The sequence below is a fragment of the Strongylocentrotus purpuratus genome, unplaced genomic scaffold, assembly GCF_000002235.5.
Source record: "Strongylocentrotus purpuratus isolate Spur 01 unplaced genomic scaffold, Spur_5.0 spur5_scaffold_18, whole genome shotgun sequence".
Classification (NCBI taxonomy): domain Eukaryota; kingdom Metazoa; phylum Echinodermata; class Echinoidea; order Camarodonta; family Strongylocentrotidae; genus Strongylocentrotus; species Strongylocentrotus purpuratus.
In genome coordinates, this window is record NW_022145603.1 from 19,065,552 (window position 1) to 19,086,560 (window position 21,009).

Below are 21,009 nucleotides of genomic sequence, written 5' to 3' on the forward strand. Positions count from 1 at the left end.
ATGTATACGCTTGAGGGCAGTTATGCAGTCAATGTGTATGTCTATTGTGTCTGTTACTAGTACAACCAACCAAGAGACAGGCTACTCCTATTATGTTGGTAACAAAATAAACCGCACCTGCACTTAGCAGCGCATAACATTGCCTCGCAAATCAAACTCGCTGATACGTATTGCGTACTACATGTAGGTAGAGTTCTGAGGCAAAGATGAAAAATGGGGCGGGGTAGCTTTCTCATTATTTGTTTTGTTAGTGTGGAAGAATATTATAGGAAACACAATTTCCCCGGAGAGGGATGACTTCTCAACTGCCCTAATATTGGGCATTTTTAAACAATATTACATGAAACTCAATATCACAATATTATTTTTTTTAAACACTAACAACAAAAGAGGTAGTACCCAACACGCCTTGTAGATTTCAATTAACAAAGTGTTTATGAAAATTACGTGAATGGTTATCCATGCATCAAAATGATGAATAATTAATAAACTGCTGTACACATACTTAACCCACGTCCGGTAATGATCACTAAAACGCCATCACTTGCTCTATACCAGCGCATCCAGTATCATCCACTTTCACTAATTTAAAGGAATACCAATATACAATACGCGCGAAACATATAAGCAGAATAAATTATGAGCCGAAAGTTCAGCTTCATTGCTGTTTACCGAGTGTCATTTTGCGTTTACTTTAGCTCCCCTTAGCTAATACTGTAACAGCTAGGATTGCATTCTACTTCAGAACCTCATAACTGAGCTCCCAACATATACATTGCTGTAACAACATTTACATATTGTATTCACATCGTATGCGTTATGTGCGGCCGATCTTAGCTAGTCAGGAGAGTGCCCGACATAGCAACAAGTGTGATAATAAGCAACGTGACTTTCTGACTTGAGAAATGCATTTTTGCTCATAACACGTATCATGTAATCTCAGATCACCTCCTTTCTGTTTTTTTCGTTGTTGTCGTCTTTTTGTCAGTTATATCTCTTCATTTTCTTTATCTAAGTCTTCATCTCCCTTTCTCTTTCAAACCCTTCTTCCTCCCACACACACTCTCTCTCTCTTTCTCTATTTCTCTTTTGCTCTTATTCTCTGTCTCTCTTTCTGTTTCTCTTTTTCTCTCATTCTCTCCCTCTCTGTTTCTCTATTTCTCTCTCGCTTTCATTCTCCCTCTCTCTCTTTCTCCTTTTCTTTAATTCTCTCCCTCTCTGATTCTCTATTTCTCTCTCGCTCTCATTCCCTCCCACTCTCTTTCTCTATTTATCTTTCTCTCTATCTCTCTCATTCCCCCCCTCTCTCTCTCTCTCTCTTTCTCGTTGCCTGTTCACTGGTCTCTTTCTCAATATCTCTCTCCCCGTTCTGATTTTTGTTTTCTTCTTTTTTTGGTAAAAAGATATAAAACATGTCATAGATGCAGCTCAAAAGCTGAGACTCTTCAATTTACAAAATGGGCATCTATATAAAATCACTTATTATTCGATTAAAGCAATGTCTGAATAATCATGCATGACACATAAATAGACATTCAGCAATCACTTCTAAAAGTCATTAGTGCTTTCGTTGTCATTGATATTTAAAAATAATAGATAGAAAATTCATTCATTACGCTCTTACGAGTTTTCCAGGGTTATTATAATGTCGAGCGTAGTGCAACGATGGAATTTTCCACCGATCCTCACTAATTAAACACCATTTCGGCAGGCTAATATTCTATAGAGTGGTCCTTCAGACGATATCCTGCTACGGAGATGATTGGTTGTACAGTATATTTTCTCCCTAAAATAAAAAAATCCTGGAATTTTTCGTTCTCTTTCAGGGATATTTACTAGTTTTCGGGTTCAAACGGCACAGAATCAGTGCTTTACAGATTGCCCTTAATAATGTTTTTTGTTGGTATGCATGGTAAATCTTTTTTGTAGAAAAAGACATTCATAAAAGCGATTTGATCTTTTTGTAATTCAGTATTATACGTTTCATTTTCATTTTTGTTCTTTCATGAATGTTTTTTTTTGTATATATATATATATATATATACGCGTGACTTGGGGGGACATCTTTACATTTTTGTACTTATGATAGGGCTCAATTTCATATTTCATAGAATGACCTTTAATATTTTTCAAAAATCATTTAATTTATACTAATTTTCTTTCGATGGTGACTAGTCAATCAGTGCTGTTTATTGAGCAAAAAGTATTTCCTTGTTGATACATAATATTACTTCAGTAAACACTCGAAAGTTATTTTGCACTCAAAGGCCATCGTAAGCCAACAATACTTGTTGACATAATTTTATAGACCATAACATCGGATAAAGTGGAATATTTCCTGCGAAATGTAATGTTTTATTTTTCTAATCTCGTGTTCTATAAAGACAATATCCCAAGTATTTTAATAACAAAAAGCCAATGGCCTGCATCCTGTTACTGAAATATATCAAACAAACACAATTGTTCTGTCAGAATATAGGTCTACTTAAGTAACTATCATTGCTTGTTCTAAATGACTGTTTTTGTTATCTTCTCTTTAAGTTAACCAGTGTATTCAAGTTGATCTTTAATAAATACTCCAGATCTATCAGAAGTTCATGAGCTAAAAAAAACATAAAATATGGAGTTTTGTCCGAATGTTATATTGTTCTTGTTAAAATATCAACCAGCCAATAACATGTATCCGGTAATTGAAAAATATCAAAACAACCACACAATTATTTTGCCATGATATTATTTACAAGCCAGTATTTGTTGACAAATATGTTTGACTGTTCATAAAACCGGACATAATGCAATATTTCCTTTAAAATGTAGTGTTTTATTTTTTCGTGTACTAAAACCACAACATCCCAAGCATGTTTAAATAACAAACAGCCGATATTATGTTTCCAGTAATTGAAACATATCAAAACAAACACAATCATTCCGTCAGAATATAGGTCTACTTAAGTAACTTAAATTTCTTGTTAAGAATGCCTTTTTTTCCCCAAGGAAACAAGTTTATTCCAGTTAAATTCCAGTTAAATCTTCAAGAAAACAGAAGCTCATGAGCCCAAAGAACAAAATATGGAATTTTGTCCTAAAGCATCTTCTAGGTATTTATGAGATCAAATTTGAAAACAGGTTCAGGAGGGACGGGTTCGGGAGGGGGAGGGTGATATGCCGCTTTGCGTTTGTAAGAGGAGGTCGATTGCTCCCACCCCCCCCCCCCCACCCCCACCACCTCCACCTGTGATGGTGTTTGTCAATTTTCTATTCACAGTATCTAAGTAAACTCTGAATACATATTAAAGAGATGAAGAAAAAAACGTTGAATACATGTTTATCTATGCATTACTGTATTCTAAAAATAGGCTACATGCACAAGCTTCTGAATCATAGTTTCCATTGTTGTTAAACCAACGTTACTAATACTTTGCACCATTGGGAATGCTGTGTGTGCGTCCATGATATCCTTTCATGCTGTGTGACCCAAAACTGAATTGACATTCCTTCTCAAGGTTAAATACTTAAGAATCGTGCACTTATTCACAATCACATATCAGAAATATGAATAATCAAATACATATCACGTATGAGGGAAACTGGCAACAAAAGTTTTAAGGCAGAGTATAATTGATTGGGTGATGATTTTTTTTTACATGACTGGAAATAAAGCAATATTGTGCCTGTAGGTAAGCAACTATGGTTTAATTCCTATCCGAGAGACTTGGTTAATTGGGATTAATGCCTTAGCAAATGGCAGTAACAAATCGACTTTGTTTCGAACTAAGTTTTCATAATGTACAACTATAATAAAAATAAAAAATAAAAAAAGTATGAATAGCTGACAGAGATCGGTGATTAGGGGGACTATATAGTTCGACGATGAACCTTTTAACGACCCACCCTCTTTTAAAGATAAGGTTGAGTTCTTGTCGATCAATAGAATTGTGAAATAAACTGTCTGGGAGCGCTTTGGAAGCGTTGATTATGTATAATGTAGTAGATAGGACAAATGTGTTTATGATTTTAATATATGGTACCACAAGGTTGAGGAATCGTTACACTAAATGAGAAATTAACGCACTGCACACACACAAAAATGGGTATACTACACGCACATTAAACATGACTGTTTGGTTCAAGCACTCCAGCTATTTGTTACCGTGTTTGAATTTGAGAGTATTTGACGAGCAGCTCTCGTTTTCAGGTCACATTTCTAACCATTAAGGCCAGAATTCTCAAAGGAGGTTTGTCGACAAACCTAGGTTTACGTGCGTCATATGACGCGTTTCGGATGCGTTACAGACAAATGTTCAGACAAACCTTGGCCTGAAACGCGTCATATGACGCACATAAACATAGGTTTGTCTACAAACCTCCTTTGTGAATTAGGGCCTAAGACTTTATTCTAAACTAACATAAAAGAAACGAATCGTTGTTTTACTTTGAAGAAATTTTTTTTAGAAAGGGCGTAATCTTGACCCATAAAAGGAACGTCCGGTTTTTATTCTTTGGGGGTTAACAAGTGAACCGATTCAGGTCATGAATAGAGAGGAATTCCTCACTTTAGAAGAGAATAGACCCATTTGTATAGGCCCGGTATGCGAGCCGTAGGTAGTACTTCAAAACAGATACAACTAACCAAACAAAGTTCATCGGGGGGAGCCTTGGTTTCATAGAAAAGGGAGAAAGGGATAGTTTGATATATACAGTGGAAATAGGAAGTAAGTTGGAGAGATGGGAGAAAAGGAGAGAACTATATACATGTATATATAGTATAGCAATAGAGAGAGAGAGAGAGAGAGAGAGAGAGAAATATATATATATACAGATAGAGAAAGAGAGAGAGAGAGAGAGAGAGGGAGTAAAATATATGGAATTTCAAGAGAAAATAGATATTGTTTCTTTATTACCAACATTTGTGATGTTAGGCGATATGAAACAATGGTTTCGTACGTTTTTCATAACATATGTATTATCAGTTAAGTTTGATCAATAAAGTTCTGAGAAAATATACTGTTTCACGTTTAAATTTATACAGCCTACAACAATATATACCCTTTGGAAGATCTCCTGTGGTATATTCCATATCGCTTATCAAGTCCACTTCTGTATTAGTTTGTGCCTTGAAACTACTCAGCCATAAACAAGTTTAAAAAAACACCAGTAGCATACGTCATCATCAACCCTCGACAGTGGTTTCCCTTTGTAATTTCTTTCTACCAATAGGCCTACTGTACCACCAAGTCCCTTTTGTATATGTTCAGTGAGAAACTTACTCGCTCCCCGCATACGGTATCCGCCCCAAACTCTTCTGTGGCGATCGCTTCCCAAGACAACGCCCTCGCGTCTATCTGCTCATAGTGTGCATTATACTGTGTGGCTTCACCATTCGGACGCCAATTTCTATCTGCTACTAGCGCGTTCATTCTGTCCGCCGTGTATGTGTTGCTGTGGCGTTTATTTACGGAGCGTGTAGTAAGTATACGCAAATTTCCATGTAACGATGTATTTGGACTTGAACTATTATGTTCGAGTTATCTCTTTCTGTTACGAATGTGTATGTTTGTATCGTGTTTAGTGCGAAACACCATGGCGTGAATATCTGACAATGAACAGTTGTACATATATGAATGTCCTTCGAAACGAAAAGTGCACTTTGGCATAAATTGTCTCTCGCTGTACGTATGGGTGTGTGACCATGAAACTATTTATGGCTATATACAAACAGCAATGGAGGTGGATAGTTTGTAATGAGATGTGATGACAGTATATATTTACTTTGCTTGTTAGCGTCACTTGTATCGATTTATAGATTGGTAATTTTATATTCGCAAGAGTATAGCATGTATGTTTTAGTATACAGTATGGACATGTAAGTCCTCAATCATAATCTTCCAGCATTATGGTCATAAAAGTATTATTTACTTTGCTTGTAAGCGTCACTTGATGTGTAGATTGGTAATTTTATATTCGCAAGAGTAAAGCATGTATGTTTTAGTATACAGTATATGTACCTGAATCATATCTACTATCATTATGGTCATTAAAGTACACATCGTAGTGAATAGTGGTGGCACACCTATATATTGGCCTTGTTCTAAACCTCATAATAATAAATAGGGTCATGGAATATTGGCTTTATCATACCCAACGTCGAACTTTTATGTGGGATATAGGCCTATAATGTTTCGTATTAAAAAGAAAGGCGTTGGTGATTATAGTCAGTTCTTTACTGATTGCCATTACAACAAGAAACAACAACAACATATCGCTGCATTTCGCTTTACTATGTACACAATCATTCTTTTCAATTAATCGTGTTTGTTATAAGTCAAATGAGCTGTGAAATTCTTTTGGTTTGTATGTTTAGCGGTATCGCAACGTATTCGACTTGAATGGAAGTGAATTGAAGTATATCCTACTCGTTTTACTCCACCAGCTAACAAGGGCCAAAATCAGTGAAAAATGACCGTTTTGTGTTATAAGCTAGTGAAATCCTTGCTCCTGATTGGCTATCAGCAGATTTGTGACATATTTTCGTCATTTGTCATTGAAAGAAGGCTTTGTGAAACGGGTCCAAGTGTTGAGTTGTATCATTTCAGATTCAAATACAAATATAGGGACATGCCTATTTCGGTATAACATGTGTGAGTTTGGTTATAATATATAGATGCACACTTATTTATGTTTTGAATGTCTCTGTATCGATGAGTATTGATAAGAAATCATGTATTTTTATATATTCATAATTGTCGGTTGATAATGTATGTCACTGGTAGTCTAGCTTTGGAAAAAAAATTTGAGGGATATATAATAATTGACATTTCAAGCACTTTTTTAATTATTTACAACTAGCCTGTTTATGGGTTATGGTTGTAGAACCCTATTTGAAAAATCGAAGACTTTCTTTTTAAAGTTAAAATTGTATTAAGACACAACAAAATGTAAAGCGTATTACACTTTATGTCATCATAAAAAATAGAGTAAAAATATTCCCGCCGAGGTTCTGCCGCGTAACATCTGAAAGAGTCTTTACTATTAGCTCGTCTAACCCGGCGATGCTTGAAAATGATTGTGGGGGTGAAAAGAGGCAGTTGCCAAACACTAAACGCTCTGGGGGTGTTTCTCTGAAAACGATATTATCTTTTATGTTACTAAAACGATGATAACAGTCATAATAAAGCTACATGAATGCAAGTCATTGTCTGCACACAAAGCTGATTGCGTTCACGTGAGGTTAAGAGTCATCTGCTCAAGCACCAATGATAAGAGTTTTTCCAATGTTTTTCCGCCCAATTCCAGTTTCATTAACAATAAACATCGTTCTCCTTTAGGTAAAATATAAAGTCGATTTTTAGAATGCCGCCCCTGGTTGTTTCATTCAGCTGACTTTGTTAATTTATCGTGTGTTCTTTTCTTTTTGTAGGTCAAAAAAATATAATTCAAGATGGGTATGGAACTGGGAGGATGTGCCAAGTGCTCGAAGTATCTTCTTATTGTCTTCAATGTCCTCTTCTTTGTAAGTATGTTTGATTACTTGATTGATTGAATGAATAATTGATTGAATGATTGATTGATCGATTGAATGATCGATTTAGTGAGTGGAAAATGTTTTGATTTTTGATTGAGTGACTTCAATGCTAGATTTACAAATAAAAATAATCTGAAAGTTTGAGTGAAAACAGACCATTATTAATGATATAAATTGGGAAAACTGATCTGATCGATTCCTTAATTCTCCCGACTTTATTAGTACAATTTATTAACATTTTAGGTAAATGTAAATCATTACAAAGTGTTGAAGGAATTTTAAAAGCCTGTCATATCTTATTTTCATGGAAAAACAGTTGGGAAAATTCAAAAATGGTTGGGAGAATTTACTGTTGGTGTGGACCAGTGACGCCTTTAAAGAAAACCATAAATATCTTTGTGGTTTGAGAATTTTTTTCAGGATTTTTTGCATGCTAGAGGGTAAGTACAGTAGAAGGAATATAATAAGTAAGATTTCATACAACAAGTACAGTTTTTTCCATCAACCTTCAACAATTTTATCGAGTCTCATTGATCAAAAATATAATATTTATAATCTCCATTCTATAGCTGGTCGGTATCGCTCTCCTAGCCGCCGGCATCTGGGTGATCGTCCAGCCTTACCAGCTCGAGATTCTCGAGATCCTTAACAACCCTCTCATCAAGAACAGTGCTTACCTCCTCATTGCCCTAGGATCCTTCATCATCGTCGTGGCTGCTCTAGGATGCTGCGGTGCCTGCATGAACTCCAAGTGCCTCCTCGTGGTCGTAAGTAATGTCCTTTCGAGGGGTCAGTGACACAAAGACCTAACTCCATTTTGGCCATTTCGAGAAAAAGTGGTTTATGTGTCACCGAGCACTCGGGCCATAAGGAGTTAAGTCTATGTTTCACTAGCCATTGACTTCAATGGGGTTTTGGGTGGAGTTAAATCTTTGTGTTTCCTGGGAAGCCCACAATAATCTGAACATTTTGATATCAAATACTCATGTTGGCAAAATATGGAGTTACGTCTTTGTGTCACTGAACCCTCGCTATACAGTGCGTCCCAGAAAAAAACGAAGCCGAGAACCATCGATGTTTTATCATAACTTAATCACAATTATGATTAATAAATGACACATATTAAATTTTGTAAAACTTAGATCCTCCTCTTTCGTTTGATGTAACTCATATGATGCATATTTAACGCATGAGTGATTAAAAAGCATCTTATGAGTTGCATCAAATGAAAGAGGACGATCTAAGCTTTACAGATGTGTGTCATTTATTAATTATAATTGTAATTAAGTTATGAATATCGATAATTCTCGTTTTCATTTTTTCTGGGACACACTGTGGTTTAGATTTGTGTTTGATTGATCGCAACTTCCAAATTGTATAACTTTCTTATTTTTAAGTGGAATAGACTCACATTTTCACTGACCTGTTCTTCTCATTGTTCTGCTTCTAAGAAACAAACTTAACAGGGTGGACTTCTCCTTGAAATGAGTGAACAATTTAGTTTTTTATCTTAGTTAAAGATTTAATTGAGTACTTTCCTACGGTTAAATTGTGAAAGAAACTGTCTGTAATCTGGAGAGGTCGTCTATACAGTGTTGATGTACATTGAGGTTTTGGAATGATCGAGATGAAAAGAAGCTGAATTAATAGTCCCTTTTTACAAGGACTCGTTATATTTATGTTCTCAATCTTAACTCTCCATAGAAAAAGTGGTGGGGGGGGTGTTTTGGGTTGCATCAAATCATTCTTAATTTATCATATTATTTTTCTGTTATACTTTCTCAGTATTTCATCATCATCCTCATCATCTTCATCGCTCAGCTGGTCGGATGTGCCCTGGTCCTTGCCTACAGGAGCGAGGTATGATGACGTAATGTTAGAATAGTACAGGGGCTGAAACATTTCCCTGTGGAACACCATACTAACTGACAAGGGAAGTGGTGGCCATATGGTTGTGCCGTCTATCGAAAAACTTTAGAGGTGCAGTTTGTAAGGGGGAAAACCTAACTCCATTTTGGGTTTTTTTTATTTTTTTCTAGCTTTGATTTATGTTTTCGTCCTTATTCAATTGTTATGCGTAGTTAACTGCTTTTGTGAAGAAACTGCGCGATATCAATTTTCAATTATTATTATAGCATAACATGTACTTCACCTAAAAAGCTAGTTTTGGCATTGTTCTTAGACTGATCTTATTGTGCAGCTAGGCTATATAACTTAGCGACTATAATCAGTCGTTTTTATCATAATGGTGATAACATCGATTATTATGGTTATTTGTAGTAATACTATTATCATTGTTATCATTATTAGTACTGTTATCAACATGATCATTATTATTATTGATAAAAGTATCGTTAATATTAGTAGTAGTATCATAATTATTACTACTTTTGATGTTGTTGTGTTGGAAGTTGTTGTTCTTGCTTTTATTTTTATCCTCATCATTATTACAATTATCAATATCATCATTCCAGGTCAACAAATTTGTCTCAGAAGGTTTAGCTACCACCATGGATGATTACAAGGGCGAGAGTGCAAACGATACCCTCAGTACTGCATGGAACGGCATCCAGATCCTTGTAAGTACATGCACCAACCTAAAGACGCGTTCAGATACGGCGCGGTAAACCGCCTCAAAAAAATCGCGGTAATTCTTCGTATTCTGCCCAAAGTAGGGGGGGGCCTGAAAAGAGAATAGTTGCGCATTGTTAGGGTTAGGATCTGGGTTAGGGTTAGGGTGGCCGTGAAGATGTGGATAGTGCATAACTATTCTCTTTCCAGGCTTTTTGTCTACTTTGGGCAGAATCTGGAGAATTATCAAAGTCGCGGTGTAGTAGTAGTAGACTTTGGTTAACTTGTTTAGCAAAGGGCTAATCTGCCTCAAGGTGTTTCCCTTTTTAACTGATTCATTGATCCATTTCTTTTAAACGCTGTAAACAAAAAATTTCAGCGACTGGGCAGAGAACAAAGGGGCTGCGAAAGATATACAATTAAATACAGAATACAACTATAGATAATCAAATAAGCAACATTGACATTCAGCGTGTTTCTATTAGTTATACTGTATTATCCGGTTGAAGAAATAAGCGTATAATGCCAGGGAAGAGCAGTTAATATCTACGCGCATTACCAGGATAAAATACACCACTCCGATCTAGCCAGAAAAAAGGCGGTGAAAAAGTTCATCGAACTCTGGCTAAACAGGTCACCGCAAGGTATTGTGGGACTGCTAGGTCAACCCGGGATTGTAGTGTCGCGCGTGTCGGGGTAAAATTTTCCGATCACGTGATCACTCCTATTTCCGGTTTCTCACCGGTATGTGCACTCAATCGGAACGGGGTGTGTTTCTATCTACGTTATCCGGTTAGCCTCCCCTGCATTATCCTTCTAAAAGAAGGATAATTTTGCCGGTGAACGCGTAAAAGCTCTCTCCGGCATTATCCGGATAATGCCGGAGAAAGTGTGTTTCTATTAGGAAAACTTTATCCCTTACCGGCCATTAACCGGATAATGGCGGATAATGGCTTTAGATAGAAACACGCCGATTGACGTTGAACGGATAAGAAAAATAATATGCCACATGTTTCCCTCAATCGTATGATGAGAGAAAGAGAGTATGGCCCGTGTTCAAATTTAGTTTATCTGCTATTTAATTGCCATGGGACGCTACATAAAATAGTACAAAAATGTTGTTTATTGTGGTAAAGAGATTTTTGGCTGGCACCCGAATCGAGATCGCGCGCTCGATTCATAATTGAAAACAAGTCAGAAAAGACAAAAACTTGAACCAGCTGGATCTACTGGCTGCAAGCCAGCAATTGCAACCATTGATAATTCTAAACAATGATTGAAATTCTTCTAGGAAGCCTAACAATAAACACAATTGTTTATTCAAATATCACTGTAGAGACGATGTACAAATAACTGTGGAATCAACCAAATGGGATCAACTGTAAAACGAATTATCATGAGTCCCGAAAGTTTGAGTAGATTGTTTGGAAATAGAATCAATCAGATATTAATGGGATTATGACAACCGAGGGGGACGAACTTGCCTTGAACTTTGACAAAATCGGATTTGAAATGATGAAATTGATTGTACAAAGTTCTTTTTTTAATGAGCAAAGACGAAATCGGGACTGGGATGTGCGAGATTGGGAAGTTTCGGGACGACATTTTATGATAAAAAGTATAAAATCGGTTACAAAAGTGTTAAAATGGACGGGATCGTTTTTCCTTGAGGTTTATATACCATGAGACATAATTAAAGCAAAGGAACGTTAATAACCCATCCAAGTAATACTGTAATAACTAAGTGTCATAGTACCTGTTCTATCATAGATTTCTATTAACTGAAAAACTATCTTCTGGATCTGGATTTGAATCATGCTGTTGTTGTTTTAATTGTAATGGCGTGTATTATTCATTTATGAATATTTACAGTTGAAAATTCTTGTACACAGACACTACTGTTTCTTTCTCATATCAATCAGTTACATTAATATTTGTCCACACCATATCGTGACCTCAAACGGATCAGATTAGAATGCAATCAAACATCAAGCTAACATTACACAAACTTAGATGCTTAAATGAATTTTGTTCTATTATGTGTTGTTCAATTATAGATATGTGGTATTTATACAATTCAAATTGGTAACTGCAATGTTGGTCACATCCACGACCAACTCTATATCAAAACGAGCAGATTCTGATAGCTGAGGGTACTAGATAACAAACGTGTATCATTTTATACTTTTCGTTTTTATGCTTTTCGTGCTTGTTTTATATTTTGTATTGATTAGTTACATTTCTCTTCTTCTTTTTTTTTTTTGGGGGGGGGGTTCAAAAAATAACAAATCCTTTAACATTCGGTGTCCATGGCAACGACCTTATTTTGTTACTTGAAATGACCCACATTTTAATAATAATCAACCGGACAGCTTACCATGTGTTTCATTTTGTTGAAAATCACAGTATCTCTAAATTTCCAATATTTCTTGATTTTGTTTCATTGTAACGGCCCAGCTAGCGCTCAAATCCATCACCTACGTTAAGGCAACCAGACAGATTATCATACCCAAGGGTCTTAGCAAACAGAAAATAATCATTTGAAATTATGAAAACTTTTATTTTCAAAGTATTATAACTATTATCCGGTTTTCGTTGTTTTGTTTTTGTTTTTTTGTTTTTACACATATTGACATAATTACATGTGTTTTAACTTTTCTTTGTGCTCACATGATTGTACAACTGCTGTAACAATGTTCGCTTTTAGCACGATGTCACATTTGTTTGAATGAATTGAGTTGCTTTTTTCGTATTTGATGAAATAAATTAAGTCTTTCATTTTATCTTTGCTAACCTAAAGCTCGAATGCTGCGGAACGAATGGATACGGAGACTGGGCCGATGGGACTTGGGTCAATACAACCTCTCCAATGATCGAGATTGGTGGAAGCTCTTACCCACAGGAATACCCTGCAACATGCTGCGTGGTAAGATTAAATATATGCATGTAGAGAGAGAGAGAGACAGAGAGAGTTGAAAAGAGAAAGAGAGAGAGAGGGGGAGAGAAAGAGAGAGAGTGGGATAGAGAGAGAGAGGGAGAGAGAGGGAGAGAAAAGGGGGCAGAGGGAGAAAGGGAGAGATAGAGAGGGGGACAGAGAGAGAGAGAGAGAGGAATCGACAGAGAGAAGGGGGACATAGAGAGAGAGAGGGGGACAGATAGTAAGAGAGAGAGGGGCACACACAGAGAGAGGGCCGAGGGACGGAGAGAGAGAGAGAGAAAGAGAGAGAGAGGGGTGTCGTAGTCGAGTGGTTTGAGCACTTGACTGGAAATAAATGGTAAGGTCGTGGGTTCGATCCCCAACGCGGCACTTCATGTCTTTCGGCAAGACATAATTGCCACTCCATACCCGGGAGAGAAATGGGGAGGATGGTTAGACGACGACAGCCTTTGTGATAGTAATTTCCATTTTATTCCATCACCGTGATCATATGGTAGGAATACTCCCCAGGGAGTGGAGATGGTGCTAACTGTGCATCCAGGGACACCATTTCTATTTCCCTCCATTGTCATTGTCATAAAGCTTTTGGACTTGTGCCCAACCCCCTATGCATGCAGAGGATCCTGAATTCGCCACTTTGATTTCTTAGAGAAACGATTTTATTATTTTCTTTGCTAAAATATTAAAAATTCTTGTTTACAGATGAAGGATTGGATTTGTTTCATAAAGTGTTTGTGTGAAATACATTTGCATTGATTATATTTAGGACGCATGTAAGAATTTAGTTTCTTGAAAGAAAAAAAAATACATAAAGCTTAACACTTTCCATAATACTTTCTATATACGTGTATATAATTCGTTTTATTGTCATTTGTATATTATACCTTTTTCTCCTGCCCTGCATGTAATTAACAATTGCATGATCTGGGAATTATGTTTTTATTCCTTTGTCTGAACTATATATTTAATAAAGTGATAATTTTTTTGTTTGTTAACGTGATTGCTAAATTTGTCTGTTTTCTATCTCTTACACAGTTCGAGGATAAGTACACCATTCTTGAAGGTGGAGTCTGGCCCACCCCAGTGGACCTCGCCTTGTGTATGGGCAGAGCAGATGATGGCAGCGAAGTAACACCCACCAACGCAACACTCAATAAAGGGGTAAGAGCTTTATACCCCCCCCCCCCCCCCTTAGCACCCATCATGAATCCTTAAAGGTACTATGTCCAATTTGCAGGCCAAGAAAATGAAAAGGTTAAATCCCAACGGCATTTGAAAGATACTAATTTAGAACTTCCTAAAAAAGGTGGGGCTTAAAAATGTCTTAAAGTGGGGAAATATATACTATTAGTTGTCAAATCGACTTAGGAGCTATAGAGCCAATAAGTAAAAGTCTTGATTTTCAGACCATTGTACCGAATGGTCATACATTTTATGCTGCGCAAAGATTCAATCAGTTTAATTTTGGCCATCATAAGAAGTGGGTTATTGATGTAGAAAAATGTTCATGCACCCTTTACAGCTCATATTATGTATGTTATTACCAAAGAAGGAAAAAGCCAGTCAGTCACTCAATAGTGTCTGACAGTGAAGTCTAGCAAGTAAACTGGTTTTCTTGCATAATTTGAATATTAGGACACTGCTAACGTTTAGATTTCACAGATAGGACATACATGACATATTCATAATTCCTGCAAGTTCTACAGAATTTGAGGTTGGCTGCAAAACGGACATAGTACCTTTTAAGAGAAATTCCAACCCAAATTGACAACTACTCTAAACAAAAGCAGAAAAATCAGAGAAGCAAACTGAAGACAGTTTCAATTAAATCTGACTAAATATTAGAAAGTTATGCATTTTTTAAAGTTGCGATCACTATACGTACGGGCACTTCAAATTGGCTGAAGCGGTAATGTCAATGTGATGTAGTGCCGGACTACTTTCTCATCTGTCTCAACATATAAAATGACTAAAATTTCAAGAGTCAATGGCTTAGGGGGGTCTATTCTTTTTTAGAGGACCAATGATAATATATTTGAGTAGTGCCCCAAGAGAGAAGGAACTTACGAGAAAAACAGGAATTTGTGATATATTTTTACACGGTAAACGGGAGAGTTATCCACGTCACAATCCATTAACCAAACTACCAATTTTAGGTTCGCAGAGACTTAGTGATCTCATATTTCAAACACTCATAATTTCCTTCCTATTGGTCCGATACATTTCGAACTTTTGCCATTCTGTTTCTGTTGTTTTTCTGCTTTCATACGAATCTACTTATTACAAGGGTTGGATTGCCTTTAAAGGGTGTTTACACATGCCACGTACGTTAAACCACTGTGGTCATACGTGCCATTCATAGGCGCTGCAGGGATGTGCTCGGTGAAAATCTCAAGACGTGTGAAAGGGCCAGAATGTTATAGGAAATCAGGATTGAAAACTTTCCCCCTAAAATATGATGGCAAAATAATAAGTATTAGCAGAATTACAGTCATTTTTCCTTTTAAAATTTGAACTTTGCAACTGGCAGCGTTTTATTCACCGCAGTGTTGTGCACAAAAATGATGGCTTCAAATGTCACTCATAGAGAGGAAACTACAATGTCTTCAGACTACCTAGTGGTATAACTAGTAGTACGTGTGGAATAGTACACCGTAGTCGTATAATCATCGTTTTAATTAATTATCATTAACGTTATCTTGCAGGGCTGCTTCATGGCCTTCGAAGACCTTGTGATCGGTCAGATCGCCATTGTCGGTGGTGTCGGAATTGGACTTCTTGTCTTTGAGGTAAGCTGGGCCACTTGCTAGACCTGGGGGTGTTTCACAAAGGTCCTTAGCTGAACTTAACTCTAAGTTGGACTTAAACATTATGGAGAGCCATTTGTAGCCTTATAGGACATATATAAAAGCAAAAATCCAAGTATTTTAAACTTTTCACAAATCCATATCAAGAACATGTCATCTCCTCGATTATAGGGAAATATGAATGACTTGAATCAATATTTTATGCCTTTTAAAATAACTTTTACAAAATATTGTCAAGAATGCTAATGGCTATTTATATATTTTTTTTTATTCACAAAGGTCCTAAGCTGAACTTAACTCTAAGTTAGACTTTCACGTTATGGAGAGCCATTTGTAGCCTTACAATAGAATATAAATGAAAGCAAAAATTCAAGTATTTTAGACTTTTCACAAATCCACATCAAGAAAATGTCACCTCCTCGATTATAAGGAAATATGAATGACTTGAATCAACATGTTATGCCTTTTAAAATAACTTTCACTAAATATTTTCAAGAATGCTAATGGCTATTTGTATTTTTTTATTCAAACTTTGAGATTATTTCAATTTTGTGAAACACCCCCATGTAATTAAAGCCATACCGTACTAGAAACACTTCTCCCGAAAACCCCTCTAGCGCCATCTCAGGTCAACTCAGGTCAGCTGCAGCACGTTGACCATGAGATGGCGCTAGTACGCTAGGGCAGAAAGTTCGCCTGTTCATTATCGTTTCAAGAGGCATAGGGTTTGCCCCCACAGTTTACCATGCATGCAGTTCATTCCCTTTTGACGTTAATTTTTGCTATGTTTAGAAATATATATATTCATATTCCTTTGTTTGTTTTAAGAGGGGAAACGTGATAGCCAAGTAGCACATTTGATATATATTTTCTTTTAATATGTATTTTTCATTCAATATGTATATTTTCTGAAAGTTGAGATGAGTTTACAATGTAAGTAATCGTAAAAATAGCTGTGGAGCTCAAAGTGGATAGAAAGAGAAGTCAGAAAGGGATATTCTTTCGGTTTTGTCCTATAAAAGACTACTTGGTGTTGTATAAAGAGATTAGACCTTTCTTCGTGGTCACTGGCAGGTGGTTATCTCATCAAACCAGCTCTCAATGAACATAACAAAAAGAAAACCATGGGGGATTAACGGGTACCGCTTAGACATTGTTGGCTGTATAGAGGGCGCAAGTAGCTACAAGTAGTGCAGTCCCGCTTTTAATCAAGATATATTATTATTAGTATTAGTATTTATATAATTATCATTATTATTATTACTACATGTATTATTATTATTGTAATCTCTCTCTCTCTCTCTCTCTCTAGCTCCTGTCCATGGCCTTCGCCATCATCCTCTGTCGCGGCATCTCCAAGGGAGAGGACGTTGTCTAGGCAACGCATCCGTGTACCTGACCACACCCTAAACCATCCCCCCCCCCCCCCTCTATCTACACCCAGGTCCAAAAACGTATATAACATATTCAGATGCAGAATACGCCTTTCTCTTTCAAACAGCTGAAACTATACTACGAAAACACTGATTTAAAAAAAATATATATGGTATTTCATATATTCTGTTTGGGCGTCCAAATTAATATTTTTTTACTGGAATATGGGTAAAACAAGAAGTAAAGAATGATAAAATACCTCTTCTTGTATTGGTTGTCTTTTTTTTAGTAGTATTTCTTACTAATCATTAATATCGTGATAATAAACATATATTTTTCTGATTGAAAATCCTTGAATTTAGGCATTTACTGAAGATGATTCCATGCTATATTAGTTTTCCATTTCCCATTGTGTTGTAGTCATGAAGAATGCAATACTGTGACGAATGGAACAAAATAGAGACAATCTCGGTTAATACTTTAAGCGAGCACCTTTGAAATTCGACTTGCGTTTGTAACTTTGCACAGACAGGAAATAGGGGGTTAGGGTATTTTTGTACATAAACCATTCTAAATAAAAGTGAACTTTTCGAACTGTTTTTGTTATTACTACACAAAATATATGAAATATATTCCTTTATATTTTTTCTGGAAAAACATCTATGAAGGGGCTTACGAAAGAGGCTTATACATATTAAAGTAATTTTTGGCTGAGATAAGAAGTTTTTTAACCTTTATAGATAGTAAAGTACTTTGAAGGTGTGTAATTGTTGTTTGTTTCATCAGAATATTCATGTTATATGCGGTAGGATGTTGAGTACAATATAACACAAAAATATATATTTAGGATAAAGATGTATACATTTCTAACTTGGATCTCACTTATAAATGTTTAAAGTGTACATTATATGAAGAGTTTGAAGATATTTGTCTTTCAATATTCAAGAGGCTGTATTAGTCAAAAAATATCTATAATGGGTTTTTTAATTATTTTTATTATGAACTCGTGTTTTGGAATTATCTAAGATGTAAATATATTTAAAGTTGTCCTCCTACTCCTTTATCTGCACATGTACAAAATCCAAGGTTGCCGTTGCCTTGTAGTGACCAACCAATCTCATCATTACCCCCCATTCGAAGAAAAAATGTTGATGAATTTGTCATCTTGTTAAGAAAAACTCTGAAAATTGTTTCTTAACTTTTCTAAAAATCTTTTCGTCAAGTGTACTAATAAATAAACAATTAGCAGGATAACTCATTTATGTGGATAACGTGTTTGTGTCCTTATGTTTAACTGTATGGTTTGTGGATGATGTTTTATTCTTTTTATTGTTAGCATGCTAGTCTTGTATTTCAGACCTTCAATGTGTATATTGATGTTGGGTGGTTATTTTATTCAGATTTAATGAAAACAGGGTCTGACTATTGCAGACTAGCTTGAGAGTGACCTCGACGCGGTGCAATGATCTGGGGAATATATAAGCGCCATTTCGATTATCAACATTAATTATATTAATTATAATATTAGGTAGTAGAGGAACAATGATTATATATTTTGATTATCAACATTAATTATTACAAGTAGAAAAAGGATGATTAAATATTGATGTAAAAATAGATTGCACAAATTAAAATTTTCCCAGCATGACGACGATCTACATGCAATGTATCTTCATCATGTACATGCTAGGTTCCCGATTGTTCTTTATTTCTAATTCATATATGATTTCCGTTTTTTGTCATTTAGAATTCTTTGTAGCTAATATTCCGGCTGAATATGTAAATGAAGCAACACATTTTTTCTCTCTTTCTTTCTATAGACATAACCCTTATAGTAATGCTAGCAAAGGCTGAAGTTATATTGTGGAAAATCATAAGATTCAATTGACAATCGCGATTTTGCGAACATTTTGGAAAATAACGGACTCGTGGTACATTATTTCACTATTGAACAAACAAATAATTGTTCATACCTAAGTTTACAGCAGATTTGACACAGGATAAATCCTTCTTGGAGATAGTTGCAGGAGCTAGGTTTCACAGACCGGAACCTTAAAGCAGGACTGCACTACTTGTAGCTACTTGCGCCCTCTATACAGCCAACAATGCCTAAGCAGTACCCGTTGATCCCCATGGTCCACTTTTCCTTATTGAGAGCTGATTTGATGAGATAACCACCAACCAGTGACCACGCAGGGAGGTCTAATCCCTCCTGGCCAAGCTAGTGCAGATAGCTTTTAAGAATTATGTTACGTATGTCAATGCTCTCTTTCGGGGAGACGGTAACCATGTTTCCTCTCTCTTTCGTAAAATGTATATCTTATTTTTATTCTTTTTTTAAAAATAGATTTTGTCAATGCTTCATAATGAAACATGTAGATAAATAAAAAGAACATGGTATTCTAACTGATGGTACAATGCTAGTTTATTTCGTTACTGGTGAAATGCGTTCTCATTGAGGTTTAATGAGGTGCGTGGGGTCGGTGCAAGTATGTGTGTACGCGTGCGTGTGCGTGAGTGCATGTGTGGTGGGTTCGTCTGCGTGAATGTGTCTGTGAATCTGTGAATGATGCCCTGATGGCACACGCGATCGTACATCGCTCACAATGCATTTTAGACAGGCGGACATTAATTGATTTAAAAATTCAGTAGGTCTAAAATCGAGTGACTATTCACTGTAAATTGTAAGAACAGGATATATGTTTAAAGGTAATACACCGTTTTGGTATGGGGTCATGAATTTGGTTCAAATAAACATATTGGAAGCATATGCGATTTTACAACATTCACTGATCATTGTCGCGGTTGAAATCGAGTCTAAAGTGATGAAATTGTAAATAAAAACGCTTTATGTTGTATAGTTCCCTCTCAAGACTGATGTCGATCATGTAAGATCATTGTGTAGTATAGCCCAGTGGCGGATCCAGGGGGCCCCTTTTTGGAGATGGACCCCCCCCCCCTGGCGCTCAATGGGGGGGGGGGGGGGTGAGATTTCTCAAATTTTCGAGGGCCCCCAAAAAAGTAAGTGGTCATTCCCCCCCCCCCCCCCCCCCCCCCCTTAGAAATCCTGGATCCGCGCCTGGTATAGCCTCAGGGAAACAAAAAAGGGGCCAATGTAGAGAGTTGTCCTTTTCTATACAGGTTCTAGAACACACATTACTTTCTCGAGGGAAGCACAATGCATGGCCATTATTATAGACATAAAATTATGGCCCCTTACAGATTGTGTTGATGTATGTTCATGCATAATAATCAGCTCTGGCATTAGCAGTGTCATTGATTAGGAGAGTTAATTAGACCAAACTGGTTCGAGTTGGGCACAATATGGCGAATACTGCTTTGTTTGCCAAGCTCAAAATCAAAATAATGTACGCCACATTGTGACGAATTGAAATCAAGTTGGCCAAACTCTGTATAATTATATGGCTCTGGGCAACAGCGAATTCCCCTGCCTGATCAGGCACTGGGTAACAGACTACAAGGACGCCCTCTTTTGAGAAATGACGTTTCAAATAAATCATTATACAGGGTGATGCCAATGCGTGGAAGAAAAATAAAACTATATTTGACGGAGCAAAGGCTGAAAGAGAGGAAGAAGGGTGGATAGATGATGGTTGTAAAAAGGAAGAGGGAACTAGAAATAGATAGGAGAATGAGAGAGAGAGAGAGAGAGAGAGAGAGAGAATTCATAGCATAGAGAGAGGGGGGAGTGAGGTGAAGAGAGAGAAGAGGAGCCTAGAGAGCCTATAGAGAAAGAGAGAGAGAGAGAGATAGAGAGAGAGAGAGAGAGAGAGAGA

The 21,009-nt window shown here is 36.5% G+C and overlaps 1 protein-coding gene across 2 annotated transcripts in view; it reads left to right on the forward strand.

The window, feature by feature from the left end:
• The window catches only part of LOC751836 (tetraspanin), a 31,181-nt gene extending 11,563 nt beyond the window's left edge, over window positions 1-19,618 (forward strand). Inside the window, 9 exon segments of one of the 2 annotated variants that reach the window (NM_001124757.1) lie at window positions 5,323-5,466; window positions 7,418-7,510; window positions 8,092-8,289; window positions 9,308-9,382; window positions 9,997-10,101; window positions 12,894-13,019; window positions 14,067-14,192; window positions 15,737-15,820; window positions 17,151-17,851. In NM_001124757.1, the coding sequence (NP_001118229.1) occupies window positions 7,439-7,510; window positions 8,092-8,289; window positions 9,308-9,382; window positions 9,997-10,101; window positions 12,894-13,019; window positions 14,067-14,192; window positions 15,737-15,820; window positions 17,151-17,216 (852 nt within the window). In that variant the 5' untranslated portion in view covers window positions 5,323-5,466; window positions 7,418-7,438 and the 3' untranslated portion in view covers window positions 17,217-17,851. 2 annotated transcript variants of the gene reach the window in all.
• The last annotated feature ends 1,391 nt before the right edge of the window (window positions 19,619-21,009 follow it).